The sequence below is a fragment of the Callorhinus ursinus genome, unplaced genomic scaffold (genome assembly GCF_003265705.2).
Source record: "Callorhinus ursinus isolate GAN/ISIS: 27379988/994484 unplaced genomic scaffold, GSC_fseal_2.0 scaffold3, whole genome shotgun sequence".
Lineage (NCBI taxonomy): Eukaryota > Metazoa > Chordata > Mammalia > Carnivora > Otariidae > Callorhinus > Callorhinus ursinus.
This window is the reverse complement of record NW_027397065.1, coordinates 25,369,057-25,390,646: the sequence shown is the minus strand read 5'-3', so window position 1 is coordinate 25,390,646 and position 21,590 is coordinate 25,369,057. Positions and strand designations below refer to the sequence as shown.

The 21,590-nt window shown below is 35.3% G+C and overlaps 1 protein-coding gene across 10 annotated transcripts in view; it reads left to right on the top strand.

Annotated features, from left to right (window-relative positions):
- Window positions 1–21,590, top strand: part of TMEM232 (transmembrane protein 232) — a 250,075-nt gene that overhangs the window by 42,693 nt on the left and 185,792 nt on the right. For 9 of the 10 annotated variants that reach the window (XM_073889030.1, XM_073889039.1, XM_073889019.1 and 6 more), the window contains 3 exons: window positions 2,334–2,433; window positions 6,009–6,175; window positions 13,968–14,122. In XM_073889030.1, coding sequence (XP_073745131.1) covers window positions 2,334–2,433; window positions 6,009–6,175; window positions 13,968–14,122 — 422 coding nt within the window. The remainder of the gene's footprint in view (window positions 1–2,333; window positions 2,434–6,008; window positions 6,176–13,967; window positions 14,123–21,590) is intronic. The other variant, XM_073889047.1, reaches the window with a different exon arrangement.

The following is a 21,590-nucleotide window of genomic DNA, read 5'->3' as shown; positions in this document are numbered from 1 at the left end:
AGATTTACTCATTTCAAAGTCTGCTCCTTCTTGTTCTAGATAATATAAATTAGCTAGTGGAGATAAGCATCCTCTATAAGTACCTTTGATTTCAGGCAAGAAGCCATTTCAGTTATCTTCCTTGACTTTGTAGAATTTTCATTATATATCTGACAGTCAGTTGGAAACCTCCCTTTTGATCTTTTCTTTTTGACAGTATGCTATACTGAAACATATTGCCAGGGAAGCATCACCCACCTTCATATGCACCATTTATTGATAAAGTAGTATATAGCTCAGCATTAGGAAAAGCCAGAAATATTTGATTCCATAATATTATTTACTTTCACATTTTGTGTGCCTTCTTTCCTCAGTATTTACCACTGAGTGTAGAATCCCATCTTAAGTATTAAGGTCTACTTAACTGAAGTGTAGAGAATAACATAAGCAACGATAGTTTAATATATTTTAGATAGAAAATGTTCTTCAAGCTTCTATAAAAAAACTTGGAGCACATAACCAACCATTGAAATATAACACATAATAAATATTATTCATCTTTTCTGTTTCACTATTAGATAATAGAGTCCGAGAAATGAAGTGTCATGGAGAGAGAAGGGGAGTAAGGAATAAAGGAAGGAAAGATGGTAGAGTGAAGAAAGAGAAATTGACAAGGAGAGATTCAGTCTAGGAGGCAAAGCTCAAGCTGTCAAGCTACAGAAAGAATATGTACACAAATGAGACGAGGAAAGATGCACAGAGGGTCCCAGAATATTTTAGAGTTACAGAAAGGCAGATTTTTAAATAAAAATTTAGACTCTCAGAATATTATAGATGAAAGCTTTTAAAACCATTTTTCCAAGCATAGTTATAACTAGGGATAGCTTCTGGGGCAGGTAAAACTCATGACCAAATTGGGGTATAATACAGTGATCATTCAAACCGATCTGTTTTTCATGTATTTTTCTATTTTGTACAACTTGAAACTTTTGAACATGAATTTTTCTTTCAATATCCATCTCTAATTCCTTGCAAATTATTGCCCTTTGATTAATTTTCACTCATTGTCTATAACAAGGGGTATTTTTTATTTTAATATTCTCACAGAATATTGCAGTATTCTTTTAAATGATCTGACAATTTCCACTTCCCATCTAACTTCAATCTCTTAGAGAAGCATAATACTATATCAAAGTGGTCTGTATGAAGTGATCCCTTGGATATCCTTCATAAATGTTTTCTTTTTATTTAAGTCTATAAATGGTGCATGTTTATAATTTATAGATACATTTATAAATATTGATGCTGCATTCTCAGAATTTATTTTACCAATAGAATTTTATGATAAAAATACTTGGAAATCACTGCTATAATAGAAAGTTTGTGACTTTTGGTGTAGCACAGTCTTGGGTTCAAAGTCCAGTCATGCCACTTATTTGTTAAATTGTCTTGGTTTGATCACTGAGACTTGGTAGAATCATCTTTTTTGTTTTATTATTATTATTTTTTACATATGGATCTGACAGCACCCTGTATCGTTGTTAAGAGGATTTGGACTACATGTATCTTGATAGTGATATTTTATTCGTTTTTTTCCATAATCTTATGATTTAGCAATTTAGGAATTTGTGTTCCATTTATTTCTATAGTTTGTGGGGTTTTTTCTTATGTTCTGTGAAAACTTGCACATCATATATTTTTGCAGATATTCCATTTTCTGTATTGTATGTAAAACAAACTTGCTACACATGAAACTTCACAGAGGTAAGATAGTAGTGTTTATTTAGCAATGACTTTTTTTTCATAAGGGAATTGGGATCTTAGTGTAGCATAGTATGCCCAGGCAGAATATTTCTCAAAACTATCTAAAGAAATGTTTTTTAAACTGTTTTGACTGAAACTCATAGAAAAAAAATATCTTTGGCATTGCAATCCAGCACACACACAATGCACACTGATTTATATACCAAAACAAGGAACTGTGCAATGTACTATGATATTTTCTTTTCTCTTTTATTTTGTTTAAAAATCCCCTTTCAATTGATTTCATGACTCACTTAAGGGGCATGACTTGCAACTTGAAATATACTATTCTATAGGACATGGAACAAAATAGCATTCAGTATTGGTCATTATATATAATGTAGAGATGATTTATAAGATTTTCTTGGCTGAACCAGTATTTCAACCTTGATAAAAATGTTTTAAAGTTATTTCAAAAGCACATAAGCTCAAGTGAGTTTGAAATTGTTTCATCAAAAGCAAATGTAATAATAAAATGGTTTAGTTTCCTTATAGTTTCTAAACATCTATTGATGCAACACAAAAATATTTTTTCCTTTTTCTTTTGACAGATTGGCTATCTGGTCTTCTTACGACTTTTTATATATTTCCTGCATGGTCACCTAGAAAGTTTTAAACAACATTTATTTAGGCTTCAACCATATTTGTACGGTAGACTATCTTTTATTTTCTGTACTTATAAATGTTTTATGTTATAATTTGAGAAGCTCAGACTATCACTATAAGGAACATAAGCTGTATTTTATTTTTCATGAAAAATACCTATTTTTCATAATAGGTACAGTATTGCAGAACAAGGCTTCTGGGCCAGACTGCATGGGTTTTACTTTTAACTTTTCTACCTAACTAAGTGCATGATCTTGTTTGTGACTCAGTTTCTTCATCTGTAATAGTATCTACCTTTCTAGATTTCAAGAAAGTTAATTTTATATTTTAGTAAGGTAATACTAGTGACAATGTAGATACTGAACTAGAGTAAGAAGAATGTGGATGCAGGGCATCAGTTAGCTATGACATTAGTTGGGCAGGAGATGTTAACCATTATGAACTTTTAGAATGGGAATGAGATAGAGTAGAATAGTTTTGAAAAATATTTAGGAGGAAAAAGACACTAAATTTGGTGATCAATTGGACCTGTGCTATATATAAGGGAAAATGAGGAATTCAGGAGGAATCTTAAATTTTACATACTGACAAATACAGTCAAGATAGTGTACTCTAAACTGGAAAAATTCTAGAGAACCATTGGACGTGTTGAAATTTGAAGGTCAATCAGGTATATATACACAGTGAGTAGTTAGAAATACAGATTTGGAACTAGGGAAATAAGCAAAGGCTGGGATTCACTTATTTCACAGATACTAACATAGGTGATTTGACAATCATCCATGTTAACATGGCTGAAATAACCTTGGGGTGGAAAGTGTTGGAGGGGGAGAATTAATTTTAGGAAAAGGCTTGGAGAACATAAACATTTAGTAGATAATTGGAGTGCCATACATCAGTAAAGGGAAATAAGAGGGAGTAATGACATAGAAATCTAAAGAAGGGAGGTTCAAGAAGATCAACATCATCAAGAGCTGTAGAAGTATTAAATAATAGGAGGTCTGAAAGTTGGTGGGATTCTGTAAGCAGAAAGTCATTGTTGATCTTGGGAGCATTCCTGTTGGAGAGGTGGAAGCAAAATTCAGATTGGAGGTAAACAAAGAGTGAAGGGAAAGTTTAAGCATAAGACAGAGATGGTGAACTATTACAAAAAGCTTAGCTATAAAGGCAAAGAGAAATACATCAATAGTTTGGATGAAAAAACAGGTCAAAAAAAGAGTTTCACTTCTTCCTTTCCAATTTGGATGCCTTTTATTTCTTTTTCTTGCTTAACTGGTATGGCTAGGACTTCCAGTACTATGTTGAATAAAGATGGTGAGAATGGGCATCCTTGTCTTGTTCCTGATCTTGGAGGAAAAGCTTTCAGCTTTTCACCCTTGAATAAATGTTAGCTGTGGACTTGTCATATGCAACCCTTATTATGTTGAGTTGCATTCCCTCTATACCTGCATTGTTGAGAGTTCTTTTAATCATAAATGGATGTTGATTTTTGTCACATGCTTTTTCTGCATTTATTGAGATGATCATATGTTTAGCTTTCATTTTGTTAATGTGGTATATCATTGACTGATTTGGGGATGTTAAACCATCCTTGTATCTCTGGAATAATTCCCACGTAATCATGGTGTATGATCCGTTTAATGTGTTCTTGAATTTGGTTTGCTAATATTTTGTTGGGGATTTTTGAATCTATGTTCAGCAGGGATATTGGCCTGTAATTTTCTTTTCTTGTGGCATCCTTGTATGATTTCGGTAGGGTAATGCTGGCCTTATAAAATGGGTTTAGAAGAGTTCCTTCCTCTTCTATATTTTGGAAGAGTTTAAGAAGGATTGGTATTCTCTTTGAGTGCTTGGTAGAATTCATCAGTGAAGCTGTCTGGTTCTGGACTTCTATTTGTTGGGATGTCTTTGATTATTGTTTCAGTCTCCTTACTAATAATCACTCTATTCATATTTTCTATTTCATCTTGATGCAGTTTTCGTAGGTTGTATGTTCCTAATAATTTATCCATTTCTTCTAGGCTGTCTTATTTGTTGGTGTATAATTGTTCATAGTAGTCTCTTACGGTCTTTTGTATTTCTTTTTTAAAATCCTTTTTTTCTATTGTAACATCTCCCTTCATTTCTTTTTTTAAAAAGATTTTATTTATTTATTTATTTGAGAGAGGGAGAAGTTGAGAGAGAGCAGAGCAGGGTGAGGGGCAAAGGAGAAGCAGGCTCTCTGCTGAGCAGAGAGCCCAATGTGGGGCTCCATCCCAGGACTCTGGGATCATGACCTGAGCCGAAGGCAGACCTTAATTTACTGAGCCACCCATATGCCCCAACTCCCTTCATTTCTGATTTTACTTATATAAGTCCTCTTTTTTCTCTTGGTGAGTCTAGCTCAAGGCTTGTCAATTTTTCTTTTCAAAAAACTTTATTTTTAGTTTTAAATAAACTTTTTAGTTTAATGGATTGAATAAAGAAAACAAGATCAAAAGAGGAAAAGATTAGTATGTTGTACAGTAAGAGATAAAAAAGAGACTCAAGATACAAGAAAGGGAATATTTGGTGGAAAAAGTCATGGAGGAGGGAATAGGAGATAATAGAAGTGTTTTGGAGACTGACCAATAAATTGCACCACTACTACAAATTCTGACAGGGTATGAAACCAAGACAAGACTGAATAAGAATTCATGTCTATCATATCACTTGTTTTGATTTCTTCATACATTATAATCCTCTTTTTAACTCCTCACTGTGTTCAGTATAGTGACTCATTAAATAATTAGATGATAGTGGCAAATAAATTTTGAAAAATTATGTGAATAAAATCTCAAGATGTCACATTAGTTTGTTATTGTAGGTCTATCCCAAGAAAACCAATAACTGTTTCATATAAGGATAAAATCCCCAATTTTGCCCTTCTATCAAATACTGTTAAGTAGAGCCTTACTTATGCTACATCTCTGTATTTAGCAACGGAATGATTTTTACCTGGGGCCATTAACAACTGCCTCCTATCCATGTAGCCATATAGTAGAAGAGTAGTTATTATTAATTTTTTCCACTATCAATAGATTGAAACTCAAAAATTGTCTAAAAGTTTACAAAAAGAACAGCATAAAGATATTTCTGTTAAGTACCACATAGTGTTATGTTGAATGACATAATTGTTGTTATATTTAAAATATATTCTTTCAAAAATCAACAACAATAACATCTTGAAAAAGAATAAAACTGGAGAATGTAGGTTAACAGTGATGATTTGTTTGTAGGATTACAGTTTCAAAGTATCCATTATGATATGATAACATATGAATGTTATAACTTGATTTATTTTCACCTGGAAGTTTCCAACCGTTATTGTGCAGTAACTATACTTAATTGGGCATTCTACCATTATGCAATTGATGTTCTGAATTATATAAACTCTTATGTATTAATTATTTACCTTGTAGTTTTCTATTATGCCAGCAGGGGTCATGCATAACCTTTAAATCTTGAATAGATGGGGGACTGGATAGCAGTTTCAGCATCTAAGTATTGAATTTAATTATATTTTAGTAACTAAAAGACAAATGAAACACAATGCAAGATATTAATGAAATATTCATCACAAATTATTTTTCTTACAATAGCACTTTGTTTTTCTGGAGAGTCATATTTCAAGTATCCAAACATCTTTTCAAATGTGCAATTCATTCTGAAAACCATGGAAATTATATGCAAAAGAGAACTCCTCTCTGGATCAATTTTTAGCCCTGTGGAAAACAAGAAAAGCTATAAGAACATAGATTCTGATATGGTGAGTATATCCTAGTGCATAATGAGTCAGATAACATTAATATGATTAAATAATTGTGCTTGCCAATACTGCAACATTGCTGAAGATGAGTTTAGCTGGTGGTGGGGGTAGGGCGAGAGGAACAAATAGCAAAAGCAATAAACCATATGCACAGTTCCTGGACAGTAGTTAATAGGATTAGCAGTGGGGCATCAATATGCAGCACTACGACTTTAAATAGAGTAATGTCAATTAATATCTTTTTCCTTATAGATTCCATCTCAGCTACTTAATTGGAAATAGCAATGTAATTTAGATTAATTTATAAATGAGGATTTTAAGATATTACATTTGTATTAAAAGGAAAGTGTATAAAGTACAGGCTATTAATGAGAGCAATTGTAATATTTGATGCTTCCATAATTCATATGTAATTACATTTAAAATGCTATTAAAATCAACTGAAATGTTTTTAAATGGTTCAGAATTGAGGAAATAAAATAATCTCTAGTATATGAAAAATTGTCCTTTAATTTCTAACTTGGATATTAGTGATCAACATTAGAGAAAACTGTCCCAATCATGTAATTCCTTGGTATGTAATAAATTATGTATTATGTGAACAGAGCTGCAGTGAGCCATATAATTGTTCATATATGTTATAGGCTGATGTACCTCAAAAAACAAACTTCAATCTCTGGGGCTCGTATGTATTTCCTTCTCTCACATATACTCCAAAAGAAAGCAGTGAACAGTTTGAAACCTTGCTTCTTTTGTTATTTTATTTTTTGTTACATATACTTATTATTTCATAGTTTATAAACAGAAAATTTGTTTTTCTAATAATTTCTTAAAAAGGAAAACATAAGGGAACGCCTGGGTGGTTCAGTCAGTTAAGCATCTGACTCTTAATTTGGGCTCAGGTCATGATCTCAGGGCTGTGGGATCAAGCCCTGTGTCTGTCTCCATGCTCAGCTTGGAATCTGCTTGGGATACTCTCTCTCCCTCTGCCCCTCTCCCCGCTCATGCGCGCTCTCTCTAAAATAAATAAATGAATAAATCTTAAAGGAAAACGTTTAACATAAGGGAAGTTGAAACAACTAAAAAAGTTTAAGATTCCTTTTTCAAATAGTTGTATTATGATTTGCCTCACAGTTTTCCCATGCTTCTCTTGGGCCCTTTCTAAAACCAATTAAAACATAAGTATTTAAGGAAACACATTTAACCACATCTATTTGTAATCATTACAGGCTTTTGTGTTTTCTCTTTGGCTCATTACTTGGTGAATCATTGACACAGAGTGACATATGCTAAGTAATTTTGAATCTTTTGGTTATAATTACTAATGAGCACCAATTACTTCATTCACAAAAGGGATCTTGTTTTTAAGTTTATTTATTTATTTTTTAAGATTTATTTATTTATTTATTTGAGAGAACGAGAATGAGAGAGAGAGAGTACATGAGAGGGGGGAGGGTTAGAGGGAGAAGCAGGCTCCTCGCTGAGCAGGGAGCCCGATGCGGGACTCGATCCCGGGACTCCAGGATCATGACCTGAGCCGAAGGCAGTTGCTTAACCAACTGAGCCACCCAGGCGCCCTCTTGTTTTTAAGTATAAAGAGTATTTTAACAATATATAATGTATGATACTGAACAATGGTAAGAACATTGGTCATGAGAAGAAAGACCTGCTCAGCAACTGACTATGATTCAGAGGAGGTCCGTTGAGCTCTCTAAATCCCCATTTGCTTATCTTTAAAAAGGACATCACCACCACCACCACCACCACCACGACCACCACCACCATCATCATAATCATTATCATCATCATCATCATCATATTCACCCTAACTAATCTATAGGATTGTTGTGAAGACTGCAAAAAAGCATGTGCCTTGTAAATGATTGAGGGGCATGAAAATGTTAACAATGATTATTGAACATTATATTTAGGAACTCACTTTAACTTAGGCAGTTAAATATAGTAATTTTCATCTAAGGACATGATTATGCTGACTAAATAATTGTGTTTTACCATGAAGTTAATTGTGCTTAATGAGTGATTTGAGTGTTTTTGCTTAAAAAATAAGATATTGTGAAATCTTGACAATATGAGTGTTCTAGTTGTGAAGCAGGCAACCTTCAGTGTTGATTCTGCTTCTCTTTAAGAATCTAAATGTTCAACAAAGCAGGAAAGAATATCCAATGGAAAAAAGACAATCTCTTCAACAAGTGGTGTTGGGAAAATTGGACAGCCACATGCAGAAGAATGAAACTGGACCACTTTCTTATACCATACACAGAAATAAATTCGAAATGGATGAAAGACCTAAATGTGAAACAGGAATCCATCAAAATCCTAGAGGAGAACACAGGCAACAACCTCTTTGACCTCAGCCACAGCAACTTCTTGTTAGACACGTCTCCATAGGCAAGGGAAACAAAAGCAAAAATGAACTCTTGGGACTTCATCAAGATAACAGACTTTTGCATAGCAAAGGAAACAGTCAACAAAACTAAAAGGCAACCTATAGATTGGGAGGAGATAATTGCAAATGTCTTATCAGGCAAAGGGCTAATATCCAAAACCTAAAGAACTTATCAAGCTCAACATCCAAAAACCAAAAAATCCAGTCAAGAAATGGGAAGAAGACACAGACATTTCCTAAAGAAGACATATAAATGGCCAACAGATACATGAAAAAATGTTCAGCATCACTCATCATCAGGGAAATACAAATCAAAACCATAATGAGATACCACCTCATACTGGTCAGAATAGCTAAAATGAACAACTCAGGAAACAACAGAGGTTGGCGGGGATGCGGAGAAAGGGGAACCCTCCTACACTGTTGGTGGGAATGCAAGCTGGTGCAGCCACTCTGGAAAATAGTATGGAGGTTCTTCAAAAAGTTGAAAATAGAGCTACCATACGATCCAGCAATTGCACTACCAGGTATTTATCCAAAGTATACAAACATAGTGATTCAAAGGGGTATGTGTACCCCAATATTTATAGCAGCAATGTCTACAATAGTCAAACTACGGAAAGAGCCCAGATGTCCATTGACAGATGAATGGGTAAAGAAGATGTGGTGTATATACATATAGACAATGGAATATTACTCAGCCATCAAAAAAATGTTACTCAGCAAGAGTGAAATCTTGCCATTTGCAACAACATGGATGGAACTAGAGGGTATTATCCTAAGTGAAATAAGTCAGTCAGAGAAAACAAATACCGTATGATTTCACTCATGTGGAATTTAAGAAACAAAACAGATGAACATAGGGAAAGGGAAGGAAAAATAAAATAAGTGAAAACAGAGAGGGAGGCAAACCATAGAAGACTCTTAACTATAGGAAACAAACTGAGGGTTGTTGAAGGGGAGCTGGGTGGGGGGATGTGGTAACTGGGTGATGGGCATTAATGAGGGCACTTGAAGTAATGAGCATGTGGTGTTATATGCAACTAAATAATCACTAAATTCTACCTCTGAAACTAATAATACAGTATATGTTAATTAAATTGAATTTAAATTAAAAAATTAAAAAAATAGAAAGATGCTATCTAAAAAAAAAAAATCTATCTGTTCTTGTCAACCTTGTTGTACAAAAGCTACAAGGAAATGGAAGATTCCTGCTGGACAGCTTTGCCGGAACTGGAAGAGGCAAAATGTCAACACATGAAAAGAATGTATCTGTTTAGGGGCGCCTGGGTGGCTCAGTAGGTTAAGTGTCAGCCTCTTGCTTTTGGCTCAGGTCATGATCTCAGAGTCCTGAGATAGAGACCCACGTTGGACTCTGTGCTGAGCACAGAGTTGTCTTGTCTCTCTGTTCCCCCGCCCCCCGCTCTTGAGCTCTCTCTCTCAAAGATATTTTTAAAAATCTAAAAAACAAAAAAGAGAATGTTTCTGCTTAGAGTGGGACAAGTCACTAAGTCTCTGTGCCTTTTTCCACAAAGAACAAAGAGCATAGTTTCAGTCTTTTCTAAGTTCTATTTCAGCTCTATACCTCTGATTTTGTGAGGGGATTATAACAGATTTTAGCCTATCAGATTTATTGCTCTTTTTCTCCTCTCATTCCCACACAATATAAAGAATTTGAAAGGTAGTGTAGCCACAGTGCTACTAAAATTTCTGGTTCAGCTAACTAATTCAGTGCCTGATTACATGTTTGAACATTGTTCCCCAGTTTCAGCCCAATTTCTTCAGTATAGCTTGGTCTAAGCCAGGCTCTCCCATTCAGTTGAGTACTTACCCATTCAATACCCATCTCTCTCACCTACTGGGAGAAGACAGTAGGAATCAGAGACGAAAATGGGAATATAAGCAATACATCTGTATTCATCCCCCTCCTTTCTTTGTTATTGACCTGCCATAGTAGAGGATTTGAGGATTTATTCTTACAGCCCTCCTTTTCCAGTAATGCTCAAAGGTCCATGACAGAATATTTTGGCCACTGCAAAATATTTTGTTTTTAATATATTTATCCGCATTGGAGTAAAAACATAAGCATTTAATTTGTTTTCCAAGTGCTGCCATAAAATGGCTGAAAAAATAAAGAATTCTGTAGGATATACATGTTAGGATACACACAATATGCGTGTTGGTTCTATTTTAGAATAGGAAATTTCCTTTCCCTGCTGCTAGAACCCATTTTTTCTTTTAATATCCTTTAAAGCTGATCCAGACGCAAGGTTTCCATTGACTTTGACAAATGGTGCACTTTAATTAGCTCTGTGGCTTTCAGAGCCAGAACGCTGGATTGAGTTTTCCACTCTGTTGTTCACTAGCAGAACTCAATTTGCTGAGTACAGTTGTCACATGATAGTAACAACATAGTTTTTTGGAGATAGTAGATTAAACTCAACTGAAATGCAGTAGACCCTTTACTAAATAGCTGCATCTGTCCTAAAGTACAAATAGTTTTCTGAAAACTAGGAAACATACAGAGTTTACATTCAATTGTGATTAGCAATCTCATCCTCTAATGCTTTAAGTACTTGGGAAGCCAAAGGCATTATCTAAATTTGGGACATTTTGTGCTATACTGCAAATGTACATGGTTACTAGGGTTAGACTGAGACACAGGTTCTTTAAAATTAGAAGCATTATCCTATGATTCATATTATATGATAATATCCTATTATCTAAGTAGCACATTTGTGTTAAGAGGTCCTTTCATGGCATTGTCAACCATCCCCAAAATGACTAAAAACAAGGATGAAACTCAAAAAGCTATCTCTGAACAGCCAAAATACAGCCCATTCTTCAAAGCTCATTACTGTTATAAAAGAGAGTCTGGTCTGATATTCAGAGCTTGTGTACTCAAATTTGCATAAGATTCAAGCTGATGTGGTTATTTAGATTAATAGCACTTTTTTAGGTGGACTTCTCAAAATAGGTATTGTACAAGCTGCACTGATAGCTTGTTGGAGAATGTAATTGAGAGGATGTGGCCACTGGTTTCTCCCATGAGCTGGACCTGGGCAATCTGAGGCTCCTCCCTGGAATGCATGTTCTGCTCACTGTTCCCACAGCTGGAGCCATTTCAAGGATGTAGCCTTGAGAGATCAATGTGCTCTTGAGACCATCTGGGTGGTATAAGTGAAAACCCAGTTAAGGCTTCCTATAAACCTTAAGATTCAGGTGGGTGCAGAGTATTTGCTTGTCTTGAAGCAACCTAAGATAATCCTCCTAAGTAATTTCCCTGGCTTATTAGACCTATCACCTACCAATCTGGAGTGGTCTCTCTCTTTAATCTCTGTTTGGCCTCTCTGTACAGGGTCCAGTTTGCAAAGGAGCATAATCCAAAGCTGGGCAGCAAGGCATGCAGATGAAAGAACTATAGGAAGTGGTCATAAAGCCAAGAAAAAAAGGAAAGAAGGAAGAGAGGAAGGAAAGGAAAGAGGGAGGGAAGTAAGGGGGTAAAAAGAAAAAGTTCTCTGGGAGTCATTTAATGCCCTGCTCAGTGTTTTTCAAACTGTGTTAAAAGAGCCCTCTCAACTTTTTGGGGGGGATTTTATTTATTTGAGAGGGGGGCAGGGAGGGAGGATGCACAAGCAGGAGAAGAGGGACAAGTAGACTCCGCACTGAGCATGGAGCCTGTCTCAGGGCTTGATCTCACAACCCTGAGATCATGACCTGAGCCAAAATCAAGAGTTGGAGCTTAACCGACTGAGCCACCCAGGTGCCCCTGTTTTACATTATTTTAAAATAAAGCTTTTCTATGGAATATTCTAACATTCTAAACATTGGCTTGTTTTCCACATTTCCCTTTCTAAGTGATTATTCCCCACAGTCAGTAGCCTTGTGCAGAGACTTTATCTTACTAATGACTTATCTCTAGCATCTCAGTTCCCAACATAAAAATAGATCAATACACATCTGTGGGACTTAACTAAACAGTTTACTAGAAACTTAATATATCTTAGTTTAAAATTTATATATGAATTTCTGGCCTTTCAACTTAATACTTAACATGACAATTATCTTTAAATTGTAGATCTAATGTTGTTTGTATAATAAATGAGAATTATAAACCCTTTTGGAGTCTCTTTAAGGGTTTCTTTTGAGCATAAAAGAATGAAATATTAAGTACATATCATAAGATGTGTATTTGAATCTGTATTGTTGGAAAAAATTCAATGAGAGTGCTATGTTATCACTGTCTAACAATAAAGTCAGGTTTCTTTATACCGGTTACCTTAGTAGATCAGCTAATTCTATGAAACTGTTAGGAAGCATTTCAAGAAAAAATAAACAGATAACAGCCCATTTTTTCCTCTGAATTTGTAGACTTTTAAAATAGTTATTTAGCAGACATTGACCAAGTGTAGCTAGGCATGTATATTGCCCTTAAAGTGGAAATCCACATTTTAAAACCTAATTTGCTGTTTGATCATTGTTCAAACTTTTCCCCATCCTCTCCTCCTTGGGTGTCAGGAAGAACTAAGTCATATAGGGTCTAAGAAGCACATTGTTCTGATAATTGTCCTGTAGAGGATATAGAATTTTTGTCATAGTATGGAATGATGTCATTGAACACAAGGACCCATGTGAAGAGCAATTAAGTCATTAGGTTCAGGTTAACAATTGAAGGGAAGCAAAATTTGCTGCCCCAAAATATGACTCTTTGGCATAAGGATTATTTTAGGCTGGTTATTTTTAAGAAATCACAGACACAGGAGAAGCTGTGAAAACTGAGTAGAAGTTACCCTTTTTGTAAGAGATATTTACATTTTAAGAGAAGTCTCTGTTTGCATAGGTGCCTCCCTCTCTGTACTAGGAAGAGAAGAATGATTCTAAATCTCTAGAAACTCTTATCAGTGGAGAAGGCAATGACAAATCTGCATATCAACCTTACCCTTGTTTACTAGGCTTTTCCTGTTAACCATCCATAACTGCCCATCCTCCTGTTTTGTCTTTAGCTAGAGATGTTATATAAGGTAGTGGCTTGGGCCACTTTGAAAAGTATTCCTCCGTCTACCATGTGTACAGGAGGTATACATGTTATTAAACTACTGTTTGGTTTTCTCCTATTAATCTATCTTTTTATTACAGGGGGGTGCAGGGGGTACAAAGGTCTCAGCCAAGAACCTGGAAGGGTAGATAGAAAATTATTTTTCCTCCCCCACACTATATATATTTACAAAAATATACTTAAGTAAATTGCTCTTTTTGGTGTAACATGAAGTTTAAGAAAATAATGCATTTTCATTTGAATATTTAAAATTTCCCAGGAAATTCATTTTCATGTTTATTCAAGTCAAATAACTCTTTTCCAGATATATTTTTATTTTTTAATTCCAGGAACATTTGCAATTTAATCAGGGAGGATATGAAGTTAACCACCTGCTCTGGCACTGTGTTGCTGCCTGGTCATGTGTTCAGAAGAATAGTCCTCAGCTGAATAAGGTGCTTGAACATCTCATCTTTCATAAAGTGCAGCTTCAAAAGAAATGCTGGTAAGAGGGATTCTATAAATCCAAAGTAATTCATGGAGAAACCTTTGTGTTTAAATGTTAAATAACCTTTGTACTTAAATGTTAATCACACCTTAGTTGACTATGAAAATAATTTATAATCTCAGTTCCAAATGCAAGGGCAATTTATATATTTTGTATTAGTTCATTTCATCAACAAATTGTTCCTATCTCATTTTTTTTTGCTAGTTTGCTTGCATGTATTGCTTAATCTATCTTTATCAAATGAAATTTGTTATTGATAAGAAGTGCCTCCCCCCATTTAAAACATCCTTTATTTTTTAAGTTGTTAAACAACAACAGTGAGGTACAGTTTATTATCCTTGGAGGAAATATATTGAGGTTCTGTTTCTTTATGCCTTACTTGTAAAGTATAACAAAAATAAATCTTGACTGATGAGTGTTAGTTTCCTCCGGTACATATATTAATTTGAGAAGGAAAAAGAAGTCTTAAATTACTACCAAAGAGGACATGGGTTCAGTGGAGGGGAGAAGAATTTTAAAGGAGTATTTCTGAGGAAAGTGATCAGAGGAGATATCCCTTTTCAGTATTTGAGGATAATCAGAGTTTTGAATTCCTCTTCCAATGCTAATGGTAATCATCATCATCATCATCATCATCATCATCATCATTATCATCATCATCATCTGTCAGGCCATAGCCAAGTTGCAAATTCAGTCATCATATAGTTTTCTTAAAATTAGTTCCTGCCTCTGGCTGCCCACTGGCTGCCCACTCTACACCAAAGGCCTTTGTATATGTAAATTATAAGAATCAGGAGGATTCCTTATGAAGGAAAGGTGTTTTCCTAGTTTCATTTGGAAGTTTTTGGGATTCTAGATCAAGTAAAGATTTCTGGAGGATGGCTTAGAGTTTGCTTAATTTCCTAGAAACAGCCTAGTTCAGAAGATGTTTCATCAAGAACTTACTCTGTCTTGTCCTGTGATGGGAGAAATCTACTCACTATTGCAGTTAACAAAGATTGTGATTTCTTTTATGTTTTAAAAGCTAAGGATGATATCTTTAAATGGGAAAATTACAATGCAAATAGAATATAATTTTAATAAGTATATGTTCATATAGAGTTGATAAATACAACAAAAATTAGAGATTCTCCCTGGTGCAAAGTTGGTTATTCTGAAAGCCATGGTGATTCTTTCAGACCACTCTTACTATAGAAAATAAGTTGTAGGGGATTCAAAGATACAATTTAGTTTTCAAAAGGGTATAGAACTATTTTAGCTCTTGGAAGACTCTAATTTGATTTAAAAAATAGGAGAAATTACATTTTAACATATAAAAATAAGTATTTCATGACTTTCAAGTTTATTTTCAAAGCACTCTAATAATTACCAAATAAATAAGTTTAAAGAAATACTGAGATAGTAAAAGTGGCTGATTAAGAATAGCTAATTCTGAAAGTCAAGGAATTTTCTTTAACCAACTTTCAGTTTTACTGTACTGCATCAACATTGATTTAATTTGTTAATGATTTGTCTTGTTAAACAAACCAACCAACCAACCACAGGTCCCAAATGTTGTCACTTGGACCAAGTTCCCAAACTGGTGTATAATACATAATCTAATTGCAGTTTCAACATCCCCCAGAAATTTAGTCTTAAAAAGATCAGCTAGGAATTTTTCAGTGTGTACCAATGAGTCTACCACTTAGACCATTTCCATCCCCCTAAAAAGATGAGATCATCTATGTAATGACACCTTGCTTTTCCCCCTAGAAAGCAGCCTCACCTAGAATAATCCTTTTCTTTTGCTAATAACTTTCTTGCCCTAATAACCCTCCCTCTATAAAAACCTTCCAACTCCTTGGAGCTCCTTTCTACTCGCTAGTAAGGGTGCTGCCTGATTCATGAATCATTTAATAAATCTAATTATAACTTCAAATTTACTTGCTTGACTTTTGTTATTTAACAATTTTTTTTTATACTTAGTATTTTACAGATTTGGGGCCATTGGAGATCATACAAAACTATTCTGACTTTGCAAATGGAGAAACTGAGGCCATGCTTATTAGGCTTACTAGTGAGTGCAAAGAGATTTTTAGGGTCCCAGTACCTTATCCCACTATCATTCTGGCTGCACAAGTAAGGAGATAACTGTTTTGAGGCATCTTGTCACTGAATCCTGGCTTTTCCTTTTCTGGGAAGACATGATGGAAATCAAATGAGGGAGGGGATGGTAGTGTTTAGACAATGCTGAACGAACAGAGGGGTAAACTGAAAAAATTGTGGAACACAGTGACTGTTTAAAATCAAAAGGAAAAGATAATTGTTTAAAAAAAAACACTGCCAAATAATTTTGATTCTGTTTCTTATATTTACTGTTTTTTTAAAGAAGTTTCAATCTTTTTTTTAAAGTGATGACTCTAATAAAAATAATCCATTGACATTAAAAGATTAATTTTTAAGTTAGCAATTTGCCTAACTTCTGCTAGTCAAATTTTCTATTGTAATGATAACATTATACCAAATATTAAAGAATTAATTTTTCTTCTTACAAAATATTTAAGTTATTTATGGAATAGTCTATACAGCTATCAAGAAGTCATTATTCCAGACAAAACAAAACAAACTGATGTAATTATCAAGATCAAACCAGAAGTGCTTTCCATTTCTGGGGAAACTTGAATATTGGTCTTACATACTCCTAAGACTAGGTACATGTAAAAAAAAATTAAGAAAATGAACAGTGTATTTAGAATGAAATAGAAATACTGAGGCATCAGGCCTTGATAGTAAATTGAGATTTTGTCAGGATTTGCTGGACCAGATAGTCTTGGAGTTGTGACACTTGGTGGAAGATGAATTTGGTGTAGTACTTGAAATTCAATGCCAAGTGACTATTAAGAGGAGTAACCTGAACAATTTTGTTTTCCATACATATCAGTAAAGTTACCATAATGATGAGTCAATGTTCAGATATTTAAAATGCAGAGGGGAGACCATTCAACTGATTGATCAGAAGACATTTGATTAATAGTGGCAAAAATACAAATGAGTGGTTCTCATCTGCCCATTTCTGATGTTATCCATCAGTAAATAATTCATCCTGTAAATCTCTGCCTTGCTTCTTATAACGCCCTTTATAAAGATTATACCATAGAAAAGGAAAGAAATAGAAGCAAGTGGTTTCAGCTGAGCCTGAAAAAGAGCAGGCCCAGATCCACAAAAGGACTCAGGGAAGGCATCACAGAGTTAGAGCGACTTCTGCTCACTAGGGGACAGGGAAAAAAAAAAAAACCCTGCAGAGGAAATGCACTAAAGACAATATATTATAAAACAGGGTGAGGAAGTAGGGAAAAAGGGGCTACATGAGCCCCTCCTGGCTATCAGGCACCCCCCTGCCCTTTATCTGGGAAGTTTAGCTGTCCTGAACTGCAGATAAGCAGCTTGCTGTAAGGCAGATTTCTGTTTCATATGGTTACATTTTATATGATGCTTCATACTCTCAATGCTCCACCCTGCGGTTTGGCCTTTTATAAACTGCCCCATTTGCTCTGGGAAGATAGCTCAAGCCAGTGCAAAAGGCTTTCTAATCTAACATGAAAATAATGAATTGTGTTTATAATTGAATTGTTAGCCAATGAAGACTGCTGAGAAATGCAGTATGGCATTTCGGTAGAGTGGTATAACATATAAAATTATATCTCCCAAAGCAAAATAGCTGATTTAATGTGCTCCATGAATGTATTCCAAAAAAGCTTGACAATTTAAAATTATATAGACATGGCAAGTGGTTTCCAGAGGTATAGTATTTGTGTTTGAAATGAATCAAAGAACCAACTTCTTTGTAAGGCAGCAAAGCCTTAATTTCTGTCTAGGTCACTGATATCCACATTGCCTATCTCCTGAACCCCAGTGATTATAATGTTCACGTGACGTTCACGTGACAGTCTAACCAAAACCATTCAAACAACTTTTTTGTTAATAGTCCTCCTCCTTCTTCATGAGCTGAGATGGCAGTGTAAGTCCTCACTCTTCAGATTCATTTACTGGATTTTTAAATGTATCCTTTGATCCTCTGGGCTAAGTGTAACCATTCAGTCTACAGCAAAGGTAAATATGTAATTATACCTTGCTAGGTTGTGGTGCAGTAAAAAAACATTCAACCTCAAATCGGAAGACCTGAGTTTTAGTCCTATCTCTTGCTACCTGTCTAATTTTGAATGAGTCACTTAACTGCTATGCACAGAGTCTGGTTAGCAGATAAATAAAGACGGTAGCCATTTCAGAGAGCTTTTGAGAGATTTAAATGAGATAAGTAATGAAAACCCTTCTTATACTCGGAGTCTCCGCTACTACTTCATGTCCTACTAGTTCAGATCTGAATTATTTTTTTCCTAGAGAGACTTCTGCCTACTGAATTTCGATCTCCATACCTGACACATGTTAACCAATTCACACACCCTACGTTTTGGAACCGTTACCCTGTTCTCTGCCTGCTCTGTCACAACCTTGGTTTCGGCCCTTGTTGTCTCATGACTCCTGAAGCTTTTTAACTGGTCTCTTTGCCTTAAGTTTTCCCCTCAGTAATCTGTCATACTTTGCTGCCAGGGTTACAACCTAAATGCGATTATACCACTCTCTGGCTTAAAATTATTTAATAAGAACTATTTTGACATGACACAGGGGTTACATCAGGGTCTCATAACTTGCCATGATTAGAAAAAAGCAAGGAGAGCAAAAACAAAGACTGAAAGGTCCTGCTACTAGGATTCATTACCGCCAACGAACCAAACAGATGAAGTGCCTGATAGGACTGGATGGAGGTGACAGTTAGTGACCCACCTGTGCTTTCTCTGGTGAAGCTGCATTCCTGGCTTGTCCAACCCGCCAGCCCTTCGTTCTTCCCCACTGTTATTCCTGGAGCTCTGAGAATGAAGCTCTGCAAGCAGGAGAAATAGCCCTTTTAGCAGACATACTAAAGACTAGATTCACACGTAGTCCATCTTTTCTGAGTATCAAAAATCAGACAATGGAGAGAGAAGTGCATTCTTCAAAGTAGTTTTCATAAAGGGCCAAAATCAAGAATGAAATCCTGCCTTGCCCTCTTCATGTACAATGAAGATTGAGCTTAATATATTTATATTAACCCTCCCTTCCTGGACTGTTAATATAATCTGGAGTTTTTGATAACATTAAGGTTAAATCACTATTTAAAATGTTCTATCCCCTCCTTAAATGATGAGTTATATATCAATATTTAATTTTAAGGGTCATATTTCTGAAATTATTTTGACTTATTAAACTTCATCTATTTTTCCCACTCACTGTCAGCCTTTTACCACTAGGATTTCCCATTCTTAAGCTGTTAAATACTATTCATTTCTTGGTTGGTTTGAGTACATTCTAAGTATGGACACAGGCGACCTATTTCATTAGGTGAGCCCTTGCTTATGCACAACTCTAGGCTGAGAATAACATTCGTCACCATTCATTTCTCCCTGAAAAGTGTAATGTAGATTTTGTCTGGAAATAGGCTTCTGTGCCCACAGTTTTTTTTCCTTAATTCCCACTTTAAATCTCTAAATGTTGCTATGCTATTTCCTAACTTATGATTAGATGTTCAAAGCCAGTCTACTTTTTTTTTCTATTTTATTTTCAATCCAGAATTTTTTAGGCATGTCTTTGTGATTTGGCAGCCAGGATAGAAAAGACGTCCTCTCTTGTCTCACTGGCCATCTTTGGAAGCTGTTGAGGCAAATCCTCCACTTTTACTCAGAGAAAAGCCCTGCTATGTGCAGCTGTGCTCAAATGTGCTGGTGATGGGTCTGTGTTTCCTGAAGGCCTTCCATTGATTGTTCATCGTTCGCATGCTCAGTGCACAGTTCCTGCCTCTCTGAGCTTGGATTATCCATTACATTAAAGTGGAAAACCCATATATGCCTGCAACTAAATTTTAAATTAAGTTTTGGCTTCTCAGCATTCAAAAGGTTTTCCTTCATTTGAATTCCATTTTGTTCATAACTTTAACATCTTTAAAGTTCCTTTCTTTTTTTTTTCTTTTTTTGTAGTACTACAGACTTCCCCCCTTGATTCTATGTTTCTTTGGTTGTTTCTTTCTTTCTTTTTTTTAAAAAAGATTTTATTTATTTATTTAGAGAGAGAGTGTGAGTGGGGGGTGGGGCAGAAGGAGAGAGAGAATCTCAAGCAGACTGCCTGGCAAGCACAGGACCCCAGGTGGGGCTTGATCCCATGACCCTGAGATCGTGACCTGAGCCGAAATCCAGAATCAGATGTTAACCGACTGAGCCACCCAGACATACCTGGTTGTCTCAGTGGGAATTAGTAGTGGGTCTCAGTTTGCCAGTTTTCTCCCTTCCAAGCAACTTTTGCAGTTAACTTCCTCATCGTGGATTTGAATTATATTTTTGTATTTTAATCTCTTTGCAGTCTTTTGTTTTCTTACCATACTACCTTTCGTCAGTATCAAGGCTTTTCATTGTCTTTTCCTCTTAATTTGGTTTTATTAAAGGTGCTTAAGAGTCTTATAAAAATATCTTCTGGTCCCTGTAAGAAATCATTTTCAGAGCTATGATCCTCTCTGAGTATTCAGACTGATACTCTCTTTAGCTCTTGCTTTAATATTCTTCACTTTCTATTTTACTTACCTCATTACCTAGGAGAAATCTATAAAAACTTGGTATTTTAAAATCAGAGGTTTGTATTCACAGCATACATAACAGAGTTGTTAAATGCTGCAACACTCAACATGCACTATCATCAGGGACCTTCCTGTATTCTTCCTACTCTTTAATTTTTTTTCTTTTGAGGAGAAAATGCCCTCCAGTGTTCCGATTATAGTGTTCCTCTTCCCTGCCTCCTACACACACACGGCCCCAGCATGGTTTTCTACCCTTTCTGTCATCTGGAAGTTGCCAGATGAGACAGATGAGGATGAAGCACAGAAATAATACTGTGGTTTCTTAAAAAATCAGTACTCCAAAGTAAGGGACTGGCTTTACTTTTTTTCTGAGTCTCTGAAAAACACCATGGATGGTAGAGATCATTTTTTTCCCCTTTTAACTTTTGTTGGGGGCACGAGGTTGCTACATTTCACAAAGTGGAATGTATGTATTCCTTGCTGCTTTTCTTAATCCAGCTCCATCAATTTTATGATTTGTGGAAATTCCCTTTAAGTTGCTGCTCCTAGTGACTTCTCTCTCATTCTTAGTCTTTCATTTTTAGGGTTGTGTGTATTTTGACATTGTCAGTGTTTTCTGTTGAAATAACCCTATGTAAGGGTTGTGACTTGGAGACATTTTAATTCCATCTTTTAAAATTGCAATTTGGTCACTGAAGAAATTGATATAGAGGAGTAAGGAGAACCTAGGAAAACTGTCTTGAATGCTGATGTTCCTAAACTTTTTATAAGGTTGTGTAGATAGATAGGTCAGTAGCTATTTATGAAGCCTCTTATTATTGTATTTTA